The sequence below is a fragment of the Lolium perenne genome, chromosome 1 (genome assembly GCF_019359855.2).
Source record: "Lolium perenne isolate Kyuss_39 chromosome 1, Kyuss_2.0, whole genome shotgun sequence".
NCBI classification, from domain to species: Eukaryota; Viridiplantae; Streptophyta; class Magnoliopsida; order Poales; family Poaceae; genus Lolium; species Lolium perenne.
The window spans coordinates 185,527,902-185,549,084 of NC_067244.2; the positions used below are offsets into that span (position 1 = coordinate 185,527,902).

General features: G+C 46.3%; 1 protein-coding gene across 1 annotated transcript; it reads left to right on the forward strand.

The window, feature by feature from the left end:
- Positions 1-18,745: 18,745 nt before the first annotated feature.
- On the forward strand, positions 18,746-20,875 carry LOC127335563 (heat shock 70 kDa protein BIP5-like). Its single transcript, XM_051362270.1, has 3 exons — positions 18,746-20,009; positions 20,125-20,353; positions 20,458-20,875. The coding sequence occupies exons 1-3, from the start codon at positions 18,746-18,748 to the stop codon at positions 20,873-20,875; spliced, it is 1,911 nt and encodes a 636-aa protein (XP_051218230.1).
- The last annotated feature ends 308 nt before the right edge of the window (positions 20,876-21,183 follow it).

Consider the following 21,183-nt stretch of genomic DNA (forward strand, 5'->3'; position numbering starts at 1 on the left):
CTTACGTCGACGACATCGCGGTCATGACCCGGAAAGGATCCGACTTGATCAGCGATCTCACAGAAACCTTTGAGAATCTCCGACGGTACAAGATGATGTTGAATCCGCTGAAGTGCATCTTTGGCGTTCCAGCCGGAAAACTCCTTGGCTTCATTGTCTCTAACAGGGGCATTAAAGTTAACCCGGAAAAAATCAAGGCAATCATGTGCATCAAAAGGCCAACTTGTCTCAAAGATGTGCAACGACTAACTGGTTGTGTTGCAGCAATCTGCAGGTTTGTTAGTCGTCTTGGCGAGAAGGCGCTACCCCTGTACAAGCTATTGAAGAAAACAGACAAATTTGTCTTGGACGAGGCAGCAGATGCAGCACTCCAAGGGTTGAAGGAAATTCTCACCTCCCCACCTATCCTAGCAGCGCCAGGAGAGTCAGAGCCTATGCTCCTTTACCTGGCAGCTACTAATAGAGTCATCAGCCTCGTCATCGTGGTGGAGCGACAGGAAGAAGGACACGAATATGGAGTCCAACGGCCAGTCTACTACATTAGCGAAGTGCTTACGGAATCCAAGCAAAGATACCCTCCCTTTCAAAAGCTAGCCTATGGAGTGTTCCTAGGTAGCAGGAAGCTAAGACACTACTTCCAGGAGCATCCAGTAACAGTCGTGAGCAAAGCTTCGCTGTCAACGATTCTCAATAACGCTGACGCAACAGGACGCACAGCAAAATGGGGCATTGAATTATCTGCCTTCGACATCAACTACAAAGCCAGGACTACGATCAAGTCCCAGATATTGGCGGATTTTGTCGCAGATTGGACAGAAGCTCCGGATATAGACCTGGAGCCGGAACCAGAGACATGGGTCATGCACTTCGATGGATCCAAGCAGCATCAAGGCTCAGGAGCCGGAGTCACCCTGAAGTCCCCACCGGAGAAGAACTGCAGTACGTTCTGCAGATCCACTTCGAAGCTACAAACAACATGGCGGAGTACGAGGCTCTACTACATGGACTGCGCATCGCTAAGGAAATAGGGATCAAGCACATCATTTGCTGCGGAGATTCCGACCTGGTGGCACAGCAAGTAGGCAGAACCTGGAACGCCAGAAACTCCGTCATGGCGGCTTACAGAGACGAAGTTGACGAGATCACCAAATGCTTCCTCGGATACGAAGTCAAGTACGTCAGGAGAGATGATAACGCAGCGGCAGATATGCTATCCAAGCTCGGATCCGGCAGGAAACCAATTCCGTCTGGCATTTTCCTGGAGCACCTACGGATACCCTCTGTGAAGGGCGCTAACCCGGAAAACCCAGAGGTGGCAGTATCTCCGGCTAGAGAAGTGATGGCTATCATTCCGGTTTGGACACAGCCTTTCCTGGACTACCTCATCGATCAGAAGTTGCCAGAGGACGAGGTCCTCGCATGACAGATCATCAGACGAGCAAGATCCTACACAATCGTTGATGGACAGCTCTACAAACGAAGCGCAACAGGGGTATTTCTCAAATGCGTCTCTAATCAAGATGGCATTGAAATCCTCAGAGAGATCCACGCAGGGGATTGCGGGCATCATGCCGCCCCCAGGTCACTCGTTGCCAAAGCTTTTCGGCTTGGATTTTACTGGCTCACAGCTAAAGAAGATGTTGAAAAGCTGGTGAAAACCTGCCGAGGTTGCCAATACTACGCTACTCAACCAAATGCTCCAGCCCAAGAGCTGAAGACCATCCCTATCACCTGGCCGTTTGCAGTCTGGGGGCTCGATATGATTGTTAAATTAAAGAAATCATCTCCTGGCGGTTTTGAGTACCTCTTGGTCGCTGTTGACAAGTTCAGTAAGTGGATCGAGGCAAAGCCAGTGAGGAAAGCCTACGGTGCTTGACACGCGTACAGCACGCGACCGTTGGGAACCCCAAGTGGAAGGTGTGATGCGTACAGCAGTAAGTTTCCCTCAGTAAGAAACCAAGGTTTATCGAACCAGTAGGAGTCAAGAAGCACGTTGAAGGTTGATGGCGGCGGAGTGTAGTGCGGCGCAACACCAGGGATTTCGGCGCCAATGTGGAACCTGCACAACACAACCAAATTACTTTGCCCCAACGTGACAGTGAGGTTGTCAATCTCACCGGCTTGCTGTAACAAAGGATTAGATGTATAGTGTGGATGATGATTGTTTGCAGAAAACAGTAGAACGAGTATTGCAGTTGATTGTATTCGATGTTAAGAATGGACCGGGGTCCACAGTTCACTAGAGGTGTCTCTCCCATAAGATAAATAGCATGTTGGGTGAACAAATTACAGTTGGGCAATTGACAAATAAAGAGGGCATGACCATGCACATACATGTTATGATGAGTATTGCGAGATTTAATTGGGCATTACGACAAAGTACATAGACTGCTATCCAGCATGCATCTATGCCTAAAAAGTCCACCTTCAGGTTATCATCCGAACCCCCTCCAGTATTAAGTTGTAAACAACAGACAATTGCATTAAGTATGGTGCGTAATGTAATCAACAAATATATCCTTGGACATAGCATTGATGTTTTATCCCTAGTGGCAACAGCACATCCACAACCTTAGAGGTTTCTGTCACTCCCCCAGATTTAATGGAGACATGAACCCACTATCGAGCATAAATACTCCCTCTTGGAGTTACAAGTATCAACTTGGCCAGAGCCTCTACTAGCAACGGAGAGCATGCAAGATCATAAACAACACATAGATGATATTGATAATCAACATAACATAGCATTCACTTATTCATCAGATCCCAACAAACACAACATGTAGCATTACAGATAGATGATCTTGATCATGTTAGGCAGCTCACAAGATCCAACAATGATAGCACAATTAGGAGAAGACGACCATCTAGCTACTGCTATGGACCCATAGTCCAGGGGTGAACTACTCACTCATCAATCCGGAGGCGACCATGGCGGTGAAGAGTCCTCCGGGAGATGATTCCCCTCTCCGGCAGGGTGCCGGAGGCGATCTCCTGAATCCCCCGAGATGGGATTGGCTGCGGCGGCGTCTCTGGAAGGTTTTCCGTATCGTGGCTCTTAGTACTGGAGTTATTATCGACGAAGGCTTAAGTAGGCGGAGGAGGTAGGTTTAGGGGCGACGCGAGGGGCCCACACAACAGGCCGGCGTGGCCAGGGCTTGGGCCGCGCTGCCCTAGCGTGTGGCCGCCTCGTCGCCCCACTTCGTTTCCTCTCCGGTGTTCTGGAAGCTTCGTGGAAAAATAAGATCCTGGGCGTTGATTTCGTCCAATTCCGAGAATATTTCCTTACTAGGATTTCTGAAACCAAAAACAGCAGAAAAAGAAAGCGGCTCTTCGGCATCTCGTTAATAGGTTAGTGCCGGAAAATGCATAAATATGACATAAAGTATGCATAAAACATGTAGGTATTATCAATAAAGTGGCATGGAACATAAGAAATTATCGATACGTTGGAGACGTATCAGCATCCCCAAGCTTAGTTCCTGCTCGTCCCGAGTAGGTAAACGATAACAAAGATAATTTCTGAAGTGACATGCCATCATAATCTTGATCATACTATTGTAAGCACATGTAATGAATGCAGCGATCCAAGACAATGGTAAATGTAATGAGTAAACAACTGAATCATATAGCAAAGACTTTTCATGAATAGTACTTTCAAGACAAGCATCAATGAGTCTTGCATAAGAGTTAACTCATAAAGCAATAATTTTAAAGTAAAGGTATTGAAGCAACACAAAGGAAGATTAAGTTTCAACGGTTGCTTTCAACTTGTAACATGTATATCTCATGGATATTGTCAACATAAAGTAATATAATAAGTGCAATATGCAAGCATGTAGGAATCAATGCACAGTTCACACAAGTGTTTGCTTCTTGAGATGGAGAGAAATAGGTGAACTGACTCAACATAAAAGTAGAAGAAAGGCCCTTCGCAGAGGGAAGTATTGATTGCTATATTTGTGCTAGAGCTTTGGTTTTGAAAACAAGAAACAATTTTGTCAACGGTAGTAATAAAGCATATGCATCATGTAAATTATATCCTACAAGTTGCAAGCCTCATGCATAGTATACTAATAGTGCCCGCACCTTGTCCTAATTAGCTCGGATTACCTGGATTATCACCGCAATACATATGTTTTAACCAAGTGTCACAAAGGGGTACCTCTATGCCGCCTGTACAAAGGTCTAAGGAGAAAGCTCGCATTGGATTTCTCGCTTTTGATTATTATCAACTTAGACATCCATACCGGGACAACATAGACAACAGATAATGTACTCCTCTTTAATGCTTAAGCATTCAACAACAATTAATTTTCTCATATGAGATTGAGGATATTTGTCCAAAACTGAAACTTCCACCATGGATCATGGCTTTAGTTAGCGGCCCAATGTTCTTCTCTAACAATATGCATGCTCAAATCATTCAACTCATGGTAAATCGTCCTTACTTCAGACAAGACGAACATGCATAGCAACTCACATGATATTTGACAGAGAGTAGTTGATGGCGTCCCCAGGAACATGGTTATCGCACAACGAGCAACTTATAAGAAATAAAATGCATAAGTACATATTCAATACCATAATAGTTTTTAGGCTATTTGTCCCATGAGCTATATATTGCAAAGGTCAAGGATAGAAATTTAAAGGTAGCACTCAAGAAATTTACTTTGGAATGGCGGAGAAATACCATGTAGTAGGTAGGTATGGTGGACACAAATGGCATAGTGGTTGGCTCAAGGATTTTGGATGCATGAGAAGTATTCCCTCTCGATACAAGGTTTAGGCTAGCAAGGTTATTTGAAACAAACACAAGTATGAAATGGTACAGCAAAACTCACATAAAAGATATATTGTAAGCATTATAAGACTCTATACCGTCTTCCTTGTTGTTCGACCCTTACTAGAAATTATCTAGACCTTAGAGAGACCAATTATGCAAACCAAATTTTAGCAAGCTCTATGTATTTCTTCATTAATAGGTGCAAAGTATATGATGCAAGAGCTTAAACATGAGCACAAAAATTGCCAAGTATCAAATTATTCAAGACATTCTACCAATTACTACATGTAGCATTTTCCCGTTTCCAACCATATAACAATTTAACGAAGAAGATTCAACCTTCGCCATGAACACTATGAGTAAAGCCTAAGGACATATTTGTCCATATGCAACAGCGGAGCGTGTCTCTCTCCCACACAATGAATGCTAGGATCCATTTTATTCAAACAAAACAAAAACAAAAATAAATAGACGCTCCAAGCAAAGTACATAAGATGTGATGGAATAAAAATATAGTTTCACTAGAGGAACCTGATAATGTTGTCGATGAAGAAGGGGATGCCTTGGGCATCCCCAAGCTTAGACGCTTGAGTCTTCTTGAAATATGCAGGGGTGAACCACCGGGGCATCCCCAAGCTTAGAGCTTTCACTCTCCTTGATCATATTGTATCATCTCCCTCTCTTGATCCTTGAAAACTTCCTCCACACCAAACTCAAAACAACTCATTAGAGGGTTAGTGCACAATCAAAATTCACATGTTCAGAGGTGGCATAATCATTTTTAACACTTCTGGACATTGCACAAAGCTACTGAAAGTTAATGGAATAGAAAAATCCATCAAGCATAGCAAAACAGGCAATGCGAAATAAAAGGCGGAATCTATCAAAACAGAACAGTCCGTAAAGAAGAATTTCTAAGAGGCACCAGTCTTGCTCAAATGAAAATTCTCAAATTGAATGAAAGTTGCGTACATATCTGAGGATCACTCACGTAAATTTGCATAATTTTCTGAGTTACCTACAGAGAATTAGGCCCAGATTCGTGACAGTAAGAAATCTGTTTCTGCGCAGTAATCCAAATCTAGTATGAACCTTACTATCAAAGACTTTACTTGGCACAACAATGCAACAAAACTAAGATAAGAAGAGGTTGCTACAGTAGTAACAACTTCCAAGACTCAAATATAAAACAAAAGTGCAGTAGTAAAATCATGGGTTGTCTCCCACAAGCGCTTTTCTTTAACGCCTTTCAGCTAGGCGCAGAAAGTGTGTATCAAGTATTATCAAGAGACGAAGCATCAACATCATAATTTGTTCTAATGATAGAATCAAAAGGTAACTTCATTCTCTTTCTAGGGAAGTGTTCCATACCTTTCTTGAGAGGAAATTGATATTTAATATTACCTTCCTTCATATCAATAATAGCACCAACAGTTCGAAGAAAAGGTCTTCTCAATATAATGGGACAAGATGCATTGCATTCAATATACAAGACAACAAAATCAACGGGGACAAGGTTATTGTTAATCGTAATATGAACATTATCAACTCTCCCCAAAGGTTTCTTTGTAGAATTATTAGCAAGATTAACATCCAAATAACAATTTTTCAATGGTGGCAAGTGAAGCATATTATAGAATTTTCTAGGCATAACGGAAATACTTGCACCAAGATCACATAAAGCATTACAATCAAAGTAATTGACCTTCATGTTAATGATGGGCTCCCAGCCATCCTCTAGCTTCCTAGGAATAGAAGCTTCACGATTTAATTTCTCTTCTCTAGCTTTTATGAGAGCATTTGTAATATGTTTTGTGAAAGCCAAATTTATAGCACTAGCATTAGGACTCTTAGCAAGTTTTTGTAAGAACTTTATAACTTCATATATGTGGCAATCATCAAAATTCAAACCATTATAATCTAAAGCAATGGGATCATTGTCCCCAATGTTGGAAAAAATTTCAGCAGTTTTATCACAGGCAGTTTCAGCAGTTTTAGCAGTTTCGGGCAGTTTTTCACGTTTTGCATTAGAAGTGGAAACATTGCCAACACCAATTATTTTACCATTAATAGTAGGAGGTGCAGCAACATGTGGAGCATTAGCGTTACTAGTGGTGGTAATAGTACAAACTTTAGCTATATTATCTTCTTTAGCATTTTCTTCTTTTTCCCACCTAGCACGCAATTCGGCCATCAATCTTATATTCTTATTAATTCTAACTTGAATGGCGTTTGCTGTAGCAAATGACTTAATATCATTGCTTTCATTAGGCATAACTTTCGATTTCAAAAGATCAACATCAGCAGCAAGACTATCGACTTTAGAAGCAAGTATATCGATTTTCCCAAGCTTTTCTTCAACAGATTTGTTAAAAGCAGTTTGTGTACTAATAAATTCTTTAAGCATGGCTTCAAGTCCAGGGGGTGTATTCCTATTATTGTTGTAAGAATTCCCATAGGAATTACCATAGCCGTTGCCATTATTATAAGGATATGGCCTATAGTTGTTACTAGAATTGTTCCGGTAAGCATTGTTGTTGAAATTATTATTTTTAATGTAGTTTACATCAACATGTTCTTCTTGGGCAACCAATGAAGCTAACAGAACATTATTAGGATCAATATTTGTCCTACCATTCACAAGCATAGACATAATAGTATCAATCTTATCACTCAAGGAAGAGGTTTCTTCGACAGAATTTACCTTCTTACCTTGTGGAGCTCTTTCCGTGTGCCATTCAGAGTAATTAATCATCATATTATCAAGAAGCCTTGTTGCGTCGCCTAGAGTGATGGACATAAAGGTACCTCCAGCAGCTGAATCCAATAGGTTCCGCGAAGAAAAATTCAGTCCTGCATAAAAGGTTTGGATGATCATCCAAGTAGTCAGTCCATTGGTTGGGCAATTTTTAACCAAAGATTTCATTCCTTCCCATGCTTGGGCAACATGCTCATTATCCAATTGTTTAAAATTCATTATGCTACTTCTCAAAGATATAATTTTAGCAGGAGGATAATATCTACCAATAAAAGCATCCTTGCATTTAGTCCATAAATCAATACTATTCTTAGGCGGAGATAGCAACCAATCTTTAGCTCTTCCTCTTAATGAGAAAGGAAACAATTTTAATTTTATAATGTCACCATCTACATCCTTATACTTTTGCATTTCACATAGTTCAACAAAATTATTAAGATGGGCAGCAGCATCATCAGAACTAACACCAGAAAATTGCTCTCGCATAACAAGATTCAGTAAAGCAGGTTTAATTTCAAAGAATTCCGCTGTAGTAGCAGATGGAGCAATAGGTGTGCATAAGAAATCATTATTATTTGTGGTTGTGAAGTCACAAAACTTAGTATTTTCAGGAGTACCCATTTTAGCAACAGTAAATTCAGCAAACTAGATAAAGTAAATGCAAGTAACTAATTTTTTTTGTGTTTTTAATATAGCAAACAAGATAACAAGTAAAGTAAAACTAGCAACTAATTTTTTTTGTATTTTGTTTTAGTGCAGCAAACAAAGTAGTAAATAAAAGTAAAGCAAGACAAAAATAAAGTAAAGAGATTGGAGGTGGAGACTCCCCTTGCAGCGTGTCTTGATCTCCCCGGCAACGGCGCCAGAAATTTAGCTTGACACGCGTACAACACGCGACCGTTGGGAACCCCAAGTGGAAGGTGTGATGCGTAGAGCAGTAAGTTTCCCTCAGTAAGAAACCAAGGTTTATCGAACCAGTAGGAGTCAAGAAGCACGTTGAAGGTTGATGGCGGCGGAGTGTAGTGCGGCGCAACACCAGAGATTCCGGCGCCAACATGGAACCTGCACAACACAACCAAATTACTTTGCCCCAACGTGACAGTGAGGTTGTCAATCTCACCGGCTTGCTGTAACAAAGGATTAGATGTATAGTGTGGATGATGATTGTTTGCATAAAACAGTAGAACGAGTATTGCAGTTGATTGTATTCGATGTTAAGAATGGACCGGGGTCCACAGTTCACTAGAGGTGTCTCTCCCATAAGATAAATAGCATGTTGGGTGAACAAATTACAGTTGGGCAATTGACAAATAAAGATGGCATAACCATGCACATACATGTTATGATGAGTATTGTGAGATTTAATTGGGCATTACGACAAAGTACATAGACCGCTATCCAGCATGCATCTATGCCTAAAAAGTCCACCTTCAGGTTATCATCCGAACCCCCTCCAGTATTAAGTTGTAAACAACAGACAATTGCATTAAGTATGGTGCGTAATGTAATCAACAAATATATCATTGGACATAGCATTGATGTTTTATCCCTAGTGGCAACAGCACATCCACAACCTTAGAGGTTTCTGTCACTCCCCCAGATTTAATGGAGACATGAACCCACTATCGAGCATAAATACTCCCTCTTGGAGTTACAAGTATCAACTTGGCCAGAGCCTCTACTAGCAACGGAGAGCATGCAAGATCATAAACAACACATAGATGATATTGATAATCAACATAACATAGCATTCACTTATTCATCAGATCCCAACAAACACAACATGTAGCATTACAGATAGATGATCTTGATCATGTTAGGCAGCTCACAAGATCCAACAATGATAGCACAATTAGGAGAAGACGACCATCTAGCTACTGCTATGGACCCATAGTCCAGGGGTGAACTACTCACTCATCAATCCGGAGGCGACCATGGCGGTGAAGAGTCCTCCGAGAGATGATTCCCTCTCCGGCAGGGTGCCAGAGGCGATCTCCTGAATCCCCCGAGATGGGATTGGCGGCGGCGGCGTCTCTGGAAGGTTTTCCGTATCGTGGCTCTCGGTACTGGAGTTATTATCGACGAAGGCTTAAGTAGGCGGAGGAGGTAGGTTTAGGGGCGACGCGAGGGGCCCACACAACAGGCCGACGCGGCCAGGGCTTGGGCCGCGCCGCCCTAGCGTGTGGCCGCCTCGTCGCCCCACTTCGTTTCCTCTCCGGTGTTCTGGAAGCTTCGTGAAAAAATAAGATCCTGGGCGTTGATTTCGTCCAATTCTGAGAATATTTCCTTACTAGGATTTCTGAAACCAAAAACAGCAGAAAATATCAACTGGCTCTTCGGCATCTCGTTAATAGGTTAGTGCCGGAAAATGCATAAATATGACATAAAGTATGCATAAAACATGTAGGTATTATCAATAAAGTGGCATGGAACATAAGAAATTATCGATACGTTGGAGACGTATCAGTGCTACGGTACTAAAATTCATCTGCAGCCTCGTTGTGAGATACGGCATCCCACACAGCATAATCACTGATAATGGCACAAACTTCGCGTAGGGAGAATTGAAGCATTATTGCGATGACGTAGGGATTAGGCTTGACCTTGCCTCTGTGGCCCATCCACAGTCCAATGGTCAGGTCGAAAGGGCTAACGGCCTCATATTATCAGGGATTAAACCACGCCTTAAAGAACCGCCGCGACGTGCAGCTGGAGCTTGGGCTGATGAGTTGGATTCTGTCTTGTGGAGTTTACGAACTACCCCTAACAGGTCAACTGGATTCACTCCGTTCTTCCTGATATACGGATCCGAAGCCGTCCTCCCCTCCGACATCATCCACGACTCCCCACGAGTTTCCGCCTATAATGAAGAAACTGCTGACGAGGCCAGACAGCTATCTGTGGACCTGATAGAAGAAGCTCGAAATTTAGCAGACCAACGCTCCACCATATACCAGCAGAAGCTCCGACGCTACCATAGCCGTCGAGTCCGGAATTGCTCATTCATGGCCGGAGACTTGGTCCTCCGCCTTCGTCAGGTGAAAGACCATAAGCTGCAATCTCCATGGGAAGGACCCTTTGTCGTTAGCAAAGTACTTCACAATGGATCATACTACCTTGTTGATTTCTGGGAGTTAAAAGACAGACCAGCTAATTGGCACCGGAAACGCAAGAGAGAGGATCCGGATGACATCTACGACGAAACAGATCGCCCTTGGAACATTGCACAGCTACGTCCTTTCCACACTTAGCACAATTTTCCGAGTTACATACTCTGTAATAGTTATACATGATCAATGAAATAAAGCTTTTGGTTCACTCTTTGAGTCTTTTACCTCCTTTACTTATTCATTTTTAGATCGTGTATGTTTTCCAACTAAAACCGCAGAGCTGGATATTTCCGCCTAGGCGTGTATGAAAGTTGTGATTTTCAAAAATCGTCCTTTAGGACGTAAGCTTAAGTTTTCTGATGGAAATATTTTTTGTTGCGAACTCGTGGATTCCTAGTAGAGATTTCCGACACCTTGGCTGGGGGCTTGTTTCCGCGGTTATTGACGGATTGCCATTAGGCTTCATCGCTGCTGGCGAGCGTTTCCGGCTAAAGGTCTTCCGGCTCGCGGAAGGTCAAATGAGTAAGCCGGAAAACATAGAAATCAGCACTTGCTTTCCAACAAAACGAAACATGCAAATAATATTAACGGATAGCAGGATAAGTTGTTTCCGCCCATGCATACATGTTTCATTCCTAACTACTTAAGAATTTAAAGTTATATTACAAACCCTCTCGGGGCCAAAATGATGCATTGTTTTTCATCTTTTCCGTAGGCATAAGTTTTTTACTTCTCCTTAGCCGGAGAAGTTTCCACATTGACATAAGCCTTTTCTGCGTCAGCCGGAGCTTCCTTCTCTGCGTCCTTGGCGGGAGAGGAGACATCCTCGTCGTCTTTTTCTTCATCTGCAGCCGGAGTTGCAGCGCCACCTTGGTCCTTGGAGCTTGTCCAGGTATACTGGCTTCCGGATTAAGCAGGTTTGGCTTCCGCCTCGCGCTCCTTGAGAAGCTCAGCTTCAAGAGGCTCGTCGGCAGGAAGAACCACCTTATCGTAGAATTCATCATGGCAAATCCTCCGGGCAATGCGAGTGTCGTAGCCACTGACTGCATCCAGCAGTGCGTTGACGTCCGCGTCCGGAGGAACACCAGCAGTTACTTGGTTAAGGTCTAGCTCCGGATTGTGCGCTAAGCACATGGCTAAGGACATGGCAGCCACGCCCCGTGCCGAGGAAGCTTGCAGATCCACCACCAAATCCGGAAGCACATACATCCTCTTGATGAGCTTGCGCACATCGCAGGTTCGGCTCTTCTTGATGTTTAGGTTGTGGCAGATCTTCCTGGAGGCGGAGATGAGGTCTTTGCAATCTTCTCCGACCAGCTGAAGCAGATCATCACGCGGGAACTGGCTCCGACGTTCTTCATTATATCCAAGCGGATCTGGAGGACGCAATTTTTTTCATAAGTATAACAAATTAAGCACAACATATGCACAACTCTATGAGTTTCGAGGACATACCCATGAAGTCGGAATTAAGCAGGTCCCAGCAGTTCTCCGTTGTCTCCATGTAATTCCGGAGTCCTCCCAGCTCTTTCTGCTGCTGCTTGATGGTCTCACTGTCAGTCTTCCTTTTGAGCTGGAACTCGCCCTCTTTGCGGATGAGCTCCAAACTTTTCTCAGCAAGCTTTTTCTCTGTCTCGGCAAGTTTTGCCTCGAGGGTTTTCTAGGAAGCGCGAAGAGTTTCCAGCTCGGAGGAAGCTGCAGCAAGGGACGAGGGTGCACCTATTCAAAAGATGTGCAAACGTTAAGTTTGAGATGCGGAATATAACCTATAGGCAAAGAGAGTCGGAAACCAACCTTGGGCTTCTGACAGTTGCTTCTTCAGATCCGCATTCTCCTCTTTGAAGTGTTGGATCTTTTCCGCCTGGCTGAGGGTGACGCGGCGCTGAAGAGTAATGTTTTTATGCAGCTCAAAATGCAGAGCCTGCTGTTCCTGTAAATTCAGTCAGTGCAGGAGTAAGTTCCACAAGTTTTTTATGGTTAAGTCTTTCTAAAGCATTGTTGCCGGAAATCTTTCCGCCATAATGCTTGGGGGCTGCCACGACATTTAAGTTTTCCTTCAGTTTGAGTTTTTTCTAAGTATCTAGACGCTAACTACATTAGTTTCCGCCTAAATACTTGGGGGCTACTGAGGGGTTACCTTTCGCTTGCAAACAAGCTTGTCCAAGAACTGGCCGATTTCCCTTTTGAAGTCTTGGATCTCCGACGTCTCGGCATCCGGTTTGCCCCAGGCATTGTTCAGCATTGAGTTGAGCAGATCTTGCTCCAACTCCCATTTTTCCGCCTCCGTTAGTTTGTTGAAAAACTTTGTGGCATAGGCTTTGGGGGTGGAGGTAAGATCAGCCGGATCTCCAAAAATCTTAGGGAACACGACCATATCACCAGTTGCGGCTTCAGCTTTGCCGGAGGAGGTGACCTCTGCTTCTTCACGGCCTTGTGCTTCAACTTCTTCAGGGGCAGGGCCCTTGCCGCCGAAACTTTCTCCGCCCGCTCTGCCGCTACTAACCGGAATTATCTCCGGTGGAGTGGATGCAGCAGGAGCAGGAGATCGATCCGCGGGAGGAGGAGATGGCTGTGGGGTAGCTTGGGGGGCACTTGGCGGAGCAGGAGTGGCAGGACCAACGGTAGGGGACTTCTTCATATACTTTGTGATGGGTTCTTGCACGTTGGTCCGCGTGGCGGTGGTACTCGGATTTCTGCAAGTAAGCAAAGGGAAAACATAAATAACAAAGTCTATCAAGATAAAAGACGCATGGTACCCGGAAACTTACGTCGCGCCCGGAATGTTGCGACGCGAGCGCTTCCCTGCTGTCGCCAGCAGTTTAAGGCGATCGCGTTCCGCCTTCTTGGAGTCGAGCGGAGGCGGCTTGGTCACTTTGGGTTTCTTGGCGGAGGCCTCGCCGCTGGCTCCGGCTTCAGGGCCGGAAACCTTGGCGCGGGGATGCTTCGAAGGTCGAGGGGCAGCCTTTCGGGGCGCGCGTTCCTCTTCCTCCTCATTGTCCTCCGGATCCTCCTCCGCCGTGTCACCGCTGACAGGTACTCGGAGTATGGTGCGCAGATCCTCCTCCACCAAAGTATCGAGTTGCGAGGAGGGTTAGAGGAACAAGTTAAAACACTTAGAAAATTTTGAGAAGTTGAAGAATAATGAAGGTGCAAGTGCTTACCGGAGGACACTGGTCGTTTGTCTTAATGTTCTTGATCAGTTTCGGGACCGATTGGCCCCGGGGTATCTTCCCCAGCGTCTTGAATCTCCTTTTGAGGGAGTCAGCCGGAAGATCATGGCGCGTCACCCAGAGAGCGTCGTCCGCCCCAGTATATGCGCACATCATGCGTGCGTTGTAGCGCAGAGGCTGGATTCTCCGGGAGAACCAGCTAAGGGTAAGCTGGGCTCCGGTTAGTCCATCGTGGACCAACCAGGAAATCCTCCGGGCCGCCTTCTCCAGTATCGGAGTTTGAGCGAGCGTGGGGATAAAGCTCCAGCTAGCCCGTTCTTCTGGGGGCTTGTTGCTGAAGGAAGGGAGCCCATCGTGGACATTCGGAACTGGCACGTTCTTCACGTAGAACCATCCGGCGTTCCAGTACCGGACGGACTCGTGGGAATCGTGAGGCGGATACATACGACCAGGTCGGAGCATGAAAGTCATGCTCCCGCAGTTTAGCATGGCCTTGTCCTTCGTCTCCTTCTTCACTCGGAAAAAGAATTGCCACAATCTGACATCTGGTCGGATCCCAAGATGCCCTTCGCAGAGAGTTGCGAAGTTGGATAGGAGAAGGTATGAGTTAGGGCAGATGTTGTGGGGTTGAAGCCCGTACGTGTCGAGGACGGAGAGGAAAAACTCCGAACAGGGGAGCGATAGACCGCGCTCAACCCATGCCTTGGTCAGGACTCGTTCCTCCGCGTCAGGTTTGGGGACGTCGGAGTCGCGCATGAAGCTCCAGTGCTCGGAGATCATGCCCTCGTTCTGAAGCTCTCTAAGCTCCGCGTCCGTAGTTGCGCAGGGCCACCATTGACCCCTCACGCCTTCGCGGATCCGGGCTTTGGAAGCCTTCTTATTCTCCGCTTCCTGAACCATGGCTGCCATTCTAGCTTGGCCTTGGAGTTCTTCTTCAAGTTCTTGAGCAGTTGGGATCCGGCCTAATGCGGTACTGGAAGAGGCGGAGAACGGTTGAGCAAGCCTAATGTCGGAAACATATGGTGGTAGATATGCAATGGGATCCGGGCAGATTGGTTCTACAGTGCTGGGTTCCGGGCTACTCGGAGAACTACAAGTATAGTGTGGTGAACCATGCGACATGCTTCCGGCTGCACCCATGCGTACTAAGTTGAGTAACCGGAAAACTACGCTAAGTCTATTTGTTCTTCTACGGGGCCGGTGCATGTACCGATTAATGGCGCGGCGGTCCGGCGAAGCTCCAGTGAGATGGAGGTCGTCGAACTTGCAGCTTTGAGCCTCCGATGACCACGAATTGGCGGCGGAGACGTTTTCCCGATCAACCGTGGCGAACTCGGTTCAGAGAGAGGCCTGGAACGGCGGCGCGCGAAGCTCCCGTGGAGAAAGCTCGCCGGAGTTAAGATTCGTCGGGCGGCGCGAGGAGAAAGACGATGCGGTGAGGATGCGGTGAAAGAATGCGAAGTTACCGAGCTGAGGGGTATTTATAGACCTCGCGCGGAGATTCGTGATTTGGATCCAACGGTGGAAACGGAACGGTCGGACCGTCAGATGATTGACACGTGTCTTAGGTCAAAAGCGGTAAAACGACGTGAAGGTAACTTGACTGTGCGTTCCCGAAATTTCCGGCTAAAGATTCGCATCTCCGAAAATTTAGCGCGGGAAAAGGGGAGGTTGTGCGCAGGAAAAGTGGAATCTCCGTTACGTTACCAATTCCTAAGACAGGAGGAATTCCGAGCAGATGAAGCCGGAAACAAGTAAAAGTTTTGAAGCTCTTCAAGATTCTCTTCGGATCCGAGCTGAATGAAATCGGAGGAATGATGAATCTCGGAGAACTTCGGGGGCTACTGTTGTGGGTATACTTTATGGGTATATCAACGGCATGGCCTGGATCCGGCAAGCCCGGGTGGCCTATGGTTGGTGATGAGGCATGTGGCCCATCAGGCGGCCCAGTTGCTGTAGATCCTGAAGGATGAAGTCCAGCCCAGGAACAGGAAGCCGGATCCCAACCGACCTACGGAGGAGGCCGGATCCGTGAAGGCCCATGAAGTATCCGGATCCAGCACGATCTTAGAGGAAGGCGGATCCTTGACGTACACGGCAAGACTTTGTACCGTAGTTAGGCAACTTGTATTCCAGCTAGGACTCTCCATGTAAACCCTAGATCCGTGCGCCTTTATAAGACGGATCCCGGGAGCCCTAGAGGCACAACCACAACTCATTGTAACAACGCGAAAGCGCCTAGATAATTCCAGACAAGCAGCAGTAGGCCCTCTGATCGTGCAGGTGTTCCGAAGCTGGGTAAATCGCGTACCACCGTCCCGTGTGCACTCCGCCCTATGGCCCCTACTTCTTCTCCCCCTCGTGAGGATCCCTCCTCCGAGGCACCGTCGATTAGGCAACGACACTCGGGCACCTCATCGACCCCCCCTTCGGGCTACATAAAGCCTCGGACCTAAAAATAGAGGAGAGGTTCGACGTTTTTCTAGAAAGAGTTCCACTGCTCCGCCGCCACCAAAAACCCCAATTTGGGAACCAGAAACTCCGTTCTGGCATCCTGCCGGGACGGTGAATTGGAGGAGATCATCGCCATCATCATCACCGACGCCTCTCCATCAACCATCCATGATTTCCGCATCCATGTGTGAGCAATTCCCTCGCTGTAGGCTGAAGGGGATGGTAGATATTGGATGAGATCATTTATGTAATAGCTATAAGATTGTTAGGGCATGGTGCCTAGTATCCGTTATTAGTACTTTTGATATTGTTGCAACTTGTTGTGCTTAATCCTTGTCACTTTGGTCCCGAGTGTCATGATCTCAGATCTGAACATGTTATTAATTCATGAGGATAATTATTTTTTGATCTTACCTGCAAGTTGTGTACACATATAATTGTTCGGAATCCGAGGCCCCAAAGTGACATCAATTGGGATTACCGGAGGGGATGGCTGTGATGTGAGGATCAAGTGTGTTCACGGACTGTTAATGCTTTGCTCTGATGCTCTATTAAAAGGAGTACCTAAATTACCAGTAGATTCTCTTGAGGCCGCTGCAAACGAGCTAGTAGGACAAAAGATGTCGTGCAAGTTTCTCCTTGCGAGCACGTACGATTAATAGGAACACATGCCTATGATTACTTAGTAGTTGGATGCTTTTATCATTGTTACCTGCAAATGCCCATATATTGCTTATTCTACTTCTAAATGCCGCTAGGCAACCCGGCCATCCAAGGCACTGAAAGGGGCAAAAGAATCTTGATCGATGGTTTCATCTTGCACTAGTAAGACAAAAGATGTCATGCAAGTTTCTCCTTGCGAGCACGTACGATTAAATATGAACACATGCCTATGGTTACTTAGTACTTGGATGCTTTTATCATTGTTACCTGCAAATGCCCATATCTTGCTTATTATATGAATTATCTTATCCATGCAGCGCCCCTTCATCCATCTTTATGCCTACAATATTTTAATCATGTTGTCTACTGCAATCATTACTGCTGCTGTTTTTATTCTATTACTGTTGTTACTCCACTACTGTTACTACTATAAAACTGTTACTACTAATAAACTGTTCCGAACAAGTCTATTTCCAGGTGCAACTAAATTGACAACTCATCTGTTAAGGCTTATAAATATTATTTGTCTCCCCTTGTGTTGAATCAATAAATTTGGGTTTTAGTTCTCTCGAAGACTGTTCCGATCCCTTATACTTGTGGGTCATCAAGACTATTTTCTGGCGCCGTTGCCGGAGAGCATAACTTTATTTATAAGCTCACTTGGAAGTGATACTGTTCGTTGTAATTTATTTATTATGGGGAAGACTCGTGAAGGAAAATTACCTATATTGCCATCCACTACAAAAAGAGGTACAACTCTGGACACCTCTGTTGTTTTTTATTCGCCATCTGTGATGAGTAAGTTTCTTACACCACCACATGCGCATGCTACACATACTGTTACTTCTGCTGAATCTGAAAATGCTTCTGATAATGTTGATGATGCTTCTATTGTGCTTGATGAGAGTGGTTCATTAGGTCCTTCCTAGATGCTACAATTGCTAGAGCTAAATAAATTGATAACACTGAAATTCCTAATGAAAATATTGTTACACATGTTAGTTTACCTGAGTCTAGAGAGTGTCCTAGTGATGATCTTGATGAAACTTATATTGAACTTGATGATAACTTCATAGAAGAATGTCATGCTACTATAGGTGCAAGTGCTATTAAAAGTCCTCTTGCAGGACGTGTTGTTAGATATAAACTGTCTCCTGATGCTAAGTTTGCTACATCTCCCATAAACTTTAGAGATAAGGATTATGACTTCTCTCTAGATTTGTCATACATATCCATTGTGGAGAAAGAACTTTTTTGTGGTACTAAAAATAAAAGTGTTATGGGACATATGAATGAGCCCCCTGCTTTAAGCAACTTATTCTCTGATGATATTAAGAAACGCACTTACTTTATCGCTAAAATTTTCCATTTCTCTTTAAAAGGTGCAGCTAAAATTTGGTATGACAATCTGTCTCCTGGATCTATTGATAGTTCAATTACTTTGGTTAATGCTTTCTTTCAGAAATATTTTCCTGCTAAGACTCAATATGTTGCTTTGCAGAAAATATTTGACTTTATGTAGGTAGAAGGAGAGAAATTGCCTGCTAGCCGGACTGTTTAGGAGTTTACTAAGCTGTAAGTTAATTTTCAGTTTACTAAGAATTTATCTTCGGTTAAGATTACTCAGACTACGCGTCATGTTAAAAAGGAAAAAAAGAGAAATACTCAGACCACGCGTCCATTACCGATTGGATTGAACACCCAAAACTTGTCTCTATCTCTATGGATGCAATCGGGTTTTGTACCTGACTACTATACCTGCCGTAGTGCCGTGTACTCCATCAACCGAACGAACAAAATCACAATGGCTCATGCCGCCGCGTTGCTGCTCTGGCTTTTGCTCATCGGATCTCTAAACCTCGCAGCGTCGCTTCTTGACTTCCCATCGCGCCTCGCCGAGGACAGGGACGTGATCGGCATCGATCTCGGTACCACCTATTCGCACGTCGCCGTCTACCAAGACGGCCATGTCGTGGTCCTTCCCAACGAGGAGGGCAACCGGGCCACCCCGTCGCAGGTCGCCTTCATCGTTGGCGGCGGGAGGCTCGTCGGCGAGGCCGCCAAGGACCAGCACGACGCCAATACTATCTATGGCGCGGCCAAGCGCCTCCTGGGACGGCGGTTCAGCGACGAGGCCGTGCAGCGGGAGATAGAACTCCTGCCGTTCCCCGTCGTTGATAAGGACGAGAGACCGTACGTGCGAGTGCCGGTGGGGGGCGGCGGCGATGACGTTCTCGTGCTCAGCCCCCAGGAGATCGTCGCCGAAGTGCTCGCGAAGTTGAAGGGCACGGCGGAGGCCTTCCTAGGCAGGAAAGTCACCAAGGCGGTGATCACCGTCCCGGCCTACTACAACGACGCGCAGCGGCAGGCTACCAGGGACGCCGGCGTCATCGCCGGGCTCAAGGTCGTACGCATGATAAACGACCCCAGCGCTGCTGCCATCGCGTACGGCCTGGACAAGGGCTACGACAAGAAGACACTGGTGTTTGATCTGGGCGGCGGCACGTTTGACGTCACCGTTCTGCTCTTCGAGGAAGGCGTCTTTGAGGTCCTCTCCATCAGCGGCGACTCCCACCTCGGAGGCGAGGACTTCGACCAACGCGTCACGGACCACTTCGTTGAGGTGATCAAGCAGAAGCACGGCTGGGACATCACCGGCGACAGCCGCGCGATGCAGAGGCTGCGCCGGGAATGTGAGCGGGCCAAGCTGACCCTGAGCAACCAGCACCAGGAGCGCGTCGAGGTCGAGGCGCTGTTCGATGGAGTGGACTTCTCGGAGCCGCTCACGAGGGCGCAGTTCGAGGAGCTCAACGAAGACCTCTTCTTGAAGGCAATGGCGCAGCTGCAGAAGGCCATTGCAGATGCCGAGCTGGACAAGAGCGAAATCGACCACATCATCCTCGCTGGAGGCAGCACCAGGATACCCAAGGTGCAGCAGCTCGTCAAGGATTACTTCGACGGCAAGGAGCCTCACCGCGGGATACACCCCGACGAGGCTATGGCCTTTGGCGCCGCCGCCCACGGAAGCTATCTGGCGGGACACGATCGTGAGGAGCCACATATGAATCGTGGGTTGTTCTTTCACCCTCTTTAACTACTGTACAATTATTACAGTATTATTTTCATTATGATGATGATATGATCTGGGGCAAGAACTGAACGACATGGAAATTCGGGATGCAGGGTACTCGTTGTGGTCGGAGCCTGCGATTGGCATTGAAACGGACGGTGGCAAGATGACGCCGCTGATTCCGAGAAACCCGACCTTGCCGACGAAGAAGACGCACGTCCTCACCACGTTCTGGGACAAGCGGTCCACCGTCACCATCAAGGTGTTTCAGGGCGACCGCAGCGAGACCCAGCACTGTACATTGCTCGGTCAGCTCGATCTCTCTGATATCCCCACCGCAAGGTTAATTAGGTTCTCACGTATGATCTGTGACGCGGTAGTTCGTTTCGATCGATTTTTGTGCCCTGATGTTATGCGATGCGGTGCAGTATATGGAACTGGGGCAGGCGGGACATCGAGGTGACCATGGAGGTGGCGGAGGAGTATGGCGGCAAGCTCCGCGTGGAGGCGACGGACCAGAGGTCCGGCAAGTCGGAGAGCGTCATCATCTACCACGGTGGCCGGCTGAGTCCGGAGGAGATCGCTCGGATGGTCCGCGAGGGGGAGGCGTGGCAAGCCCGAGACGAGCTGGAGGCGTACATGCGCAGCATCACGGACGGGGTCGACGGAAAGATGGAGCCCGAGGAGGCGGAGAAGCTCGAGGAAGCGGTGAGCAAAGCGAGGGAATGGCTTGACATCAACCCGGTTGCCGAGAAGGAGGACTACGAGCAGAATATCAGGGAGCTGGCGGAGGAGTGCGACCCTGTCGTCTTGGCCGTGCACCAAAGGTTCCTCCGAGGTGTCCGTGATCATGATGAGCTTTAGATCATCTCATCTACAGTAACGTCCCAAATGCTCTTTCAAACGGATTTAGAGCATTTGGCCTCCCCGCGCCGAAATCCGGGGTTAATTTCATCCGGATTGGACGAAAAAATGGCATGAGAGGGTCTGCTTCCCAGCCGCGATCCCATTCGTGGATGGCGATTTAATTTTGAAAAACGAAAACTTGACGAAAATGATTAAATTTAGACTAACTTTGATGATATTTACTATATAAAGGGCGAAGTTCATACATAGAGGCCGAATTCGAATATATTTCGAATTCGGCCAGGGGAATACAAATTTAACTACTG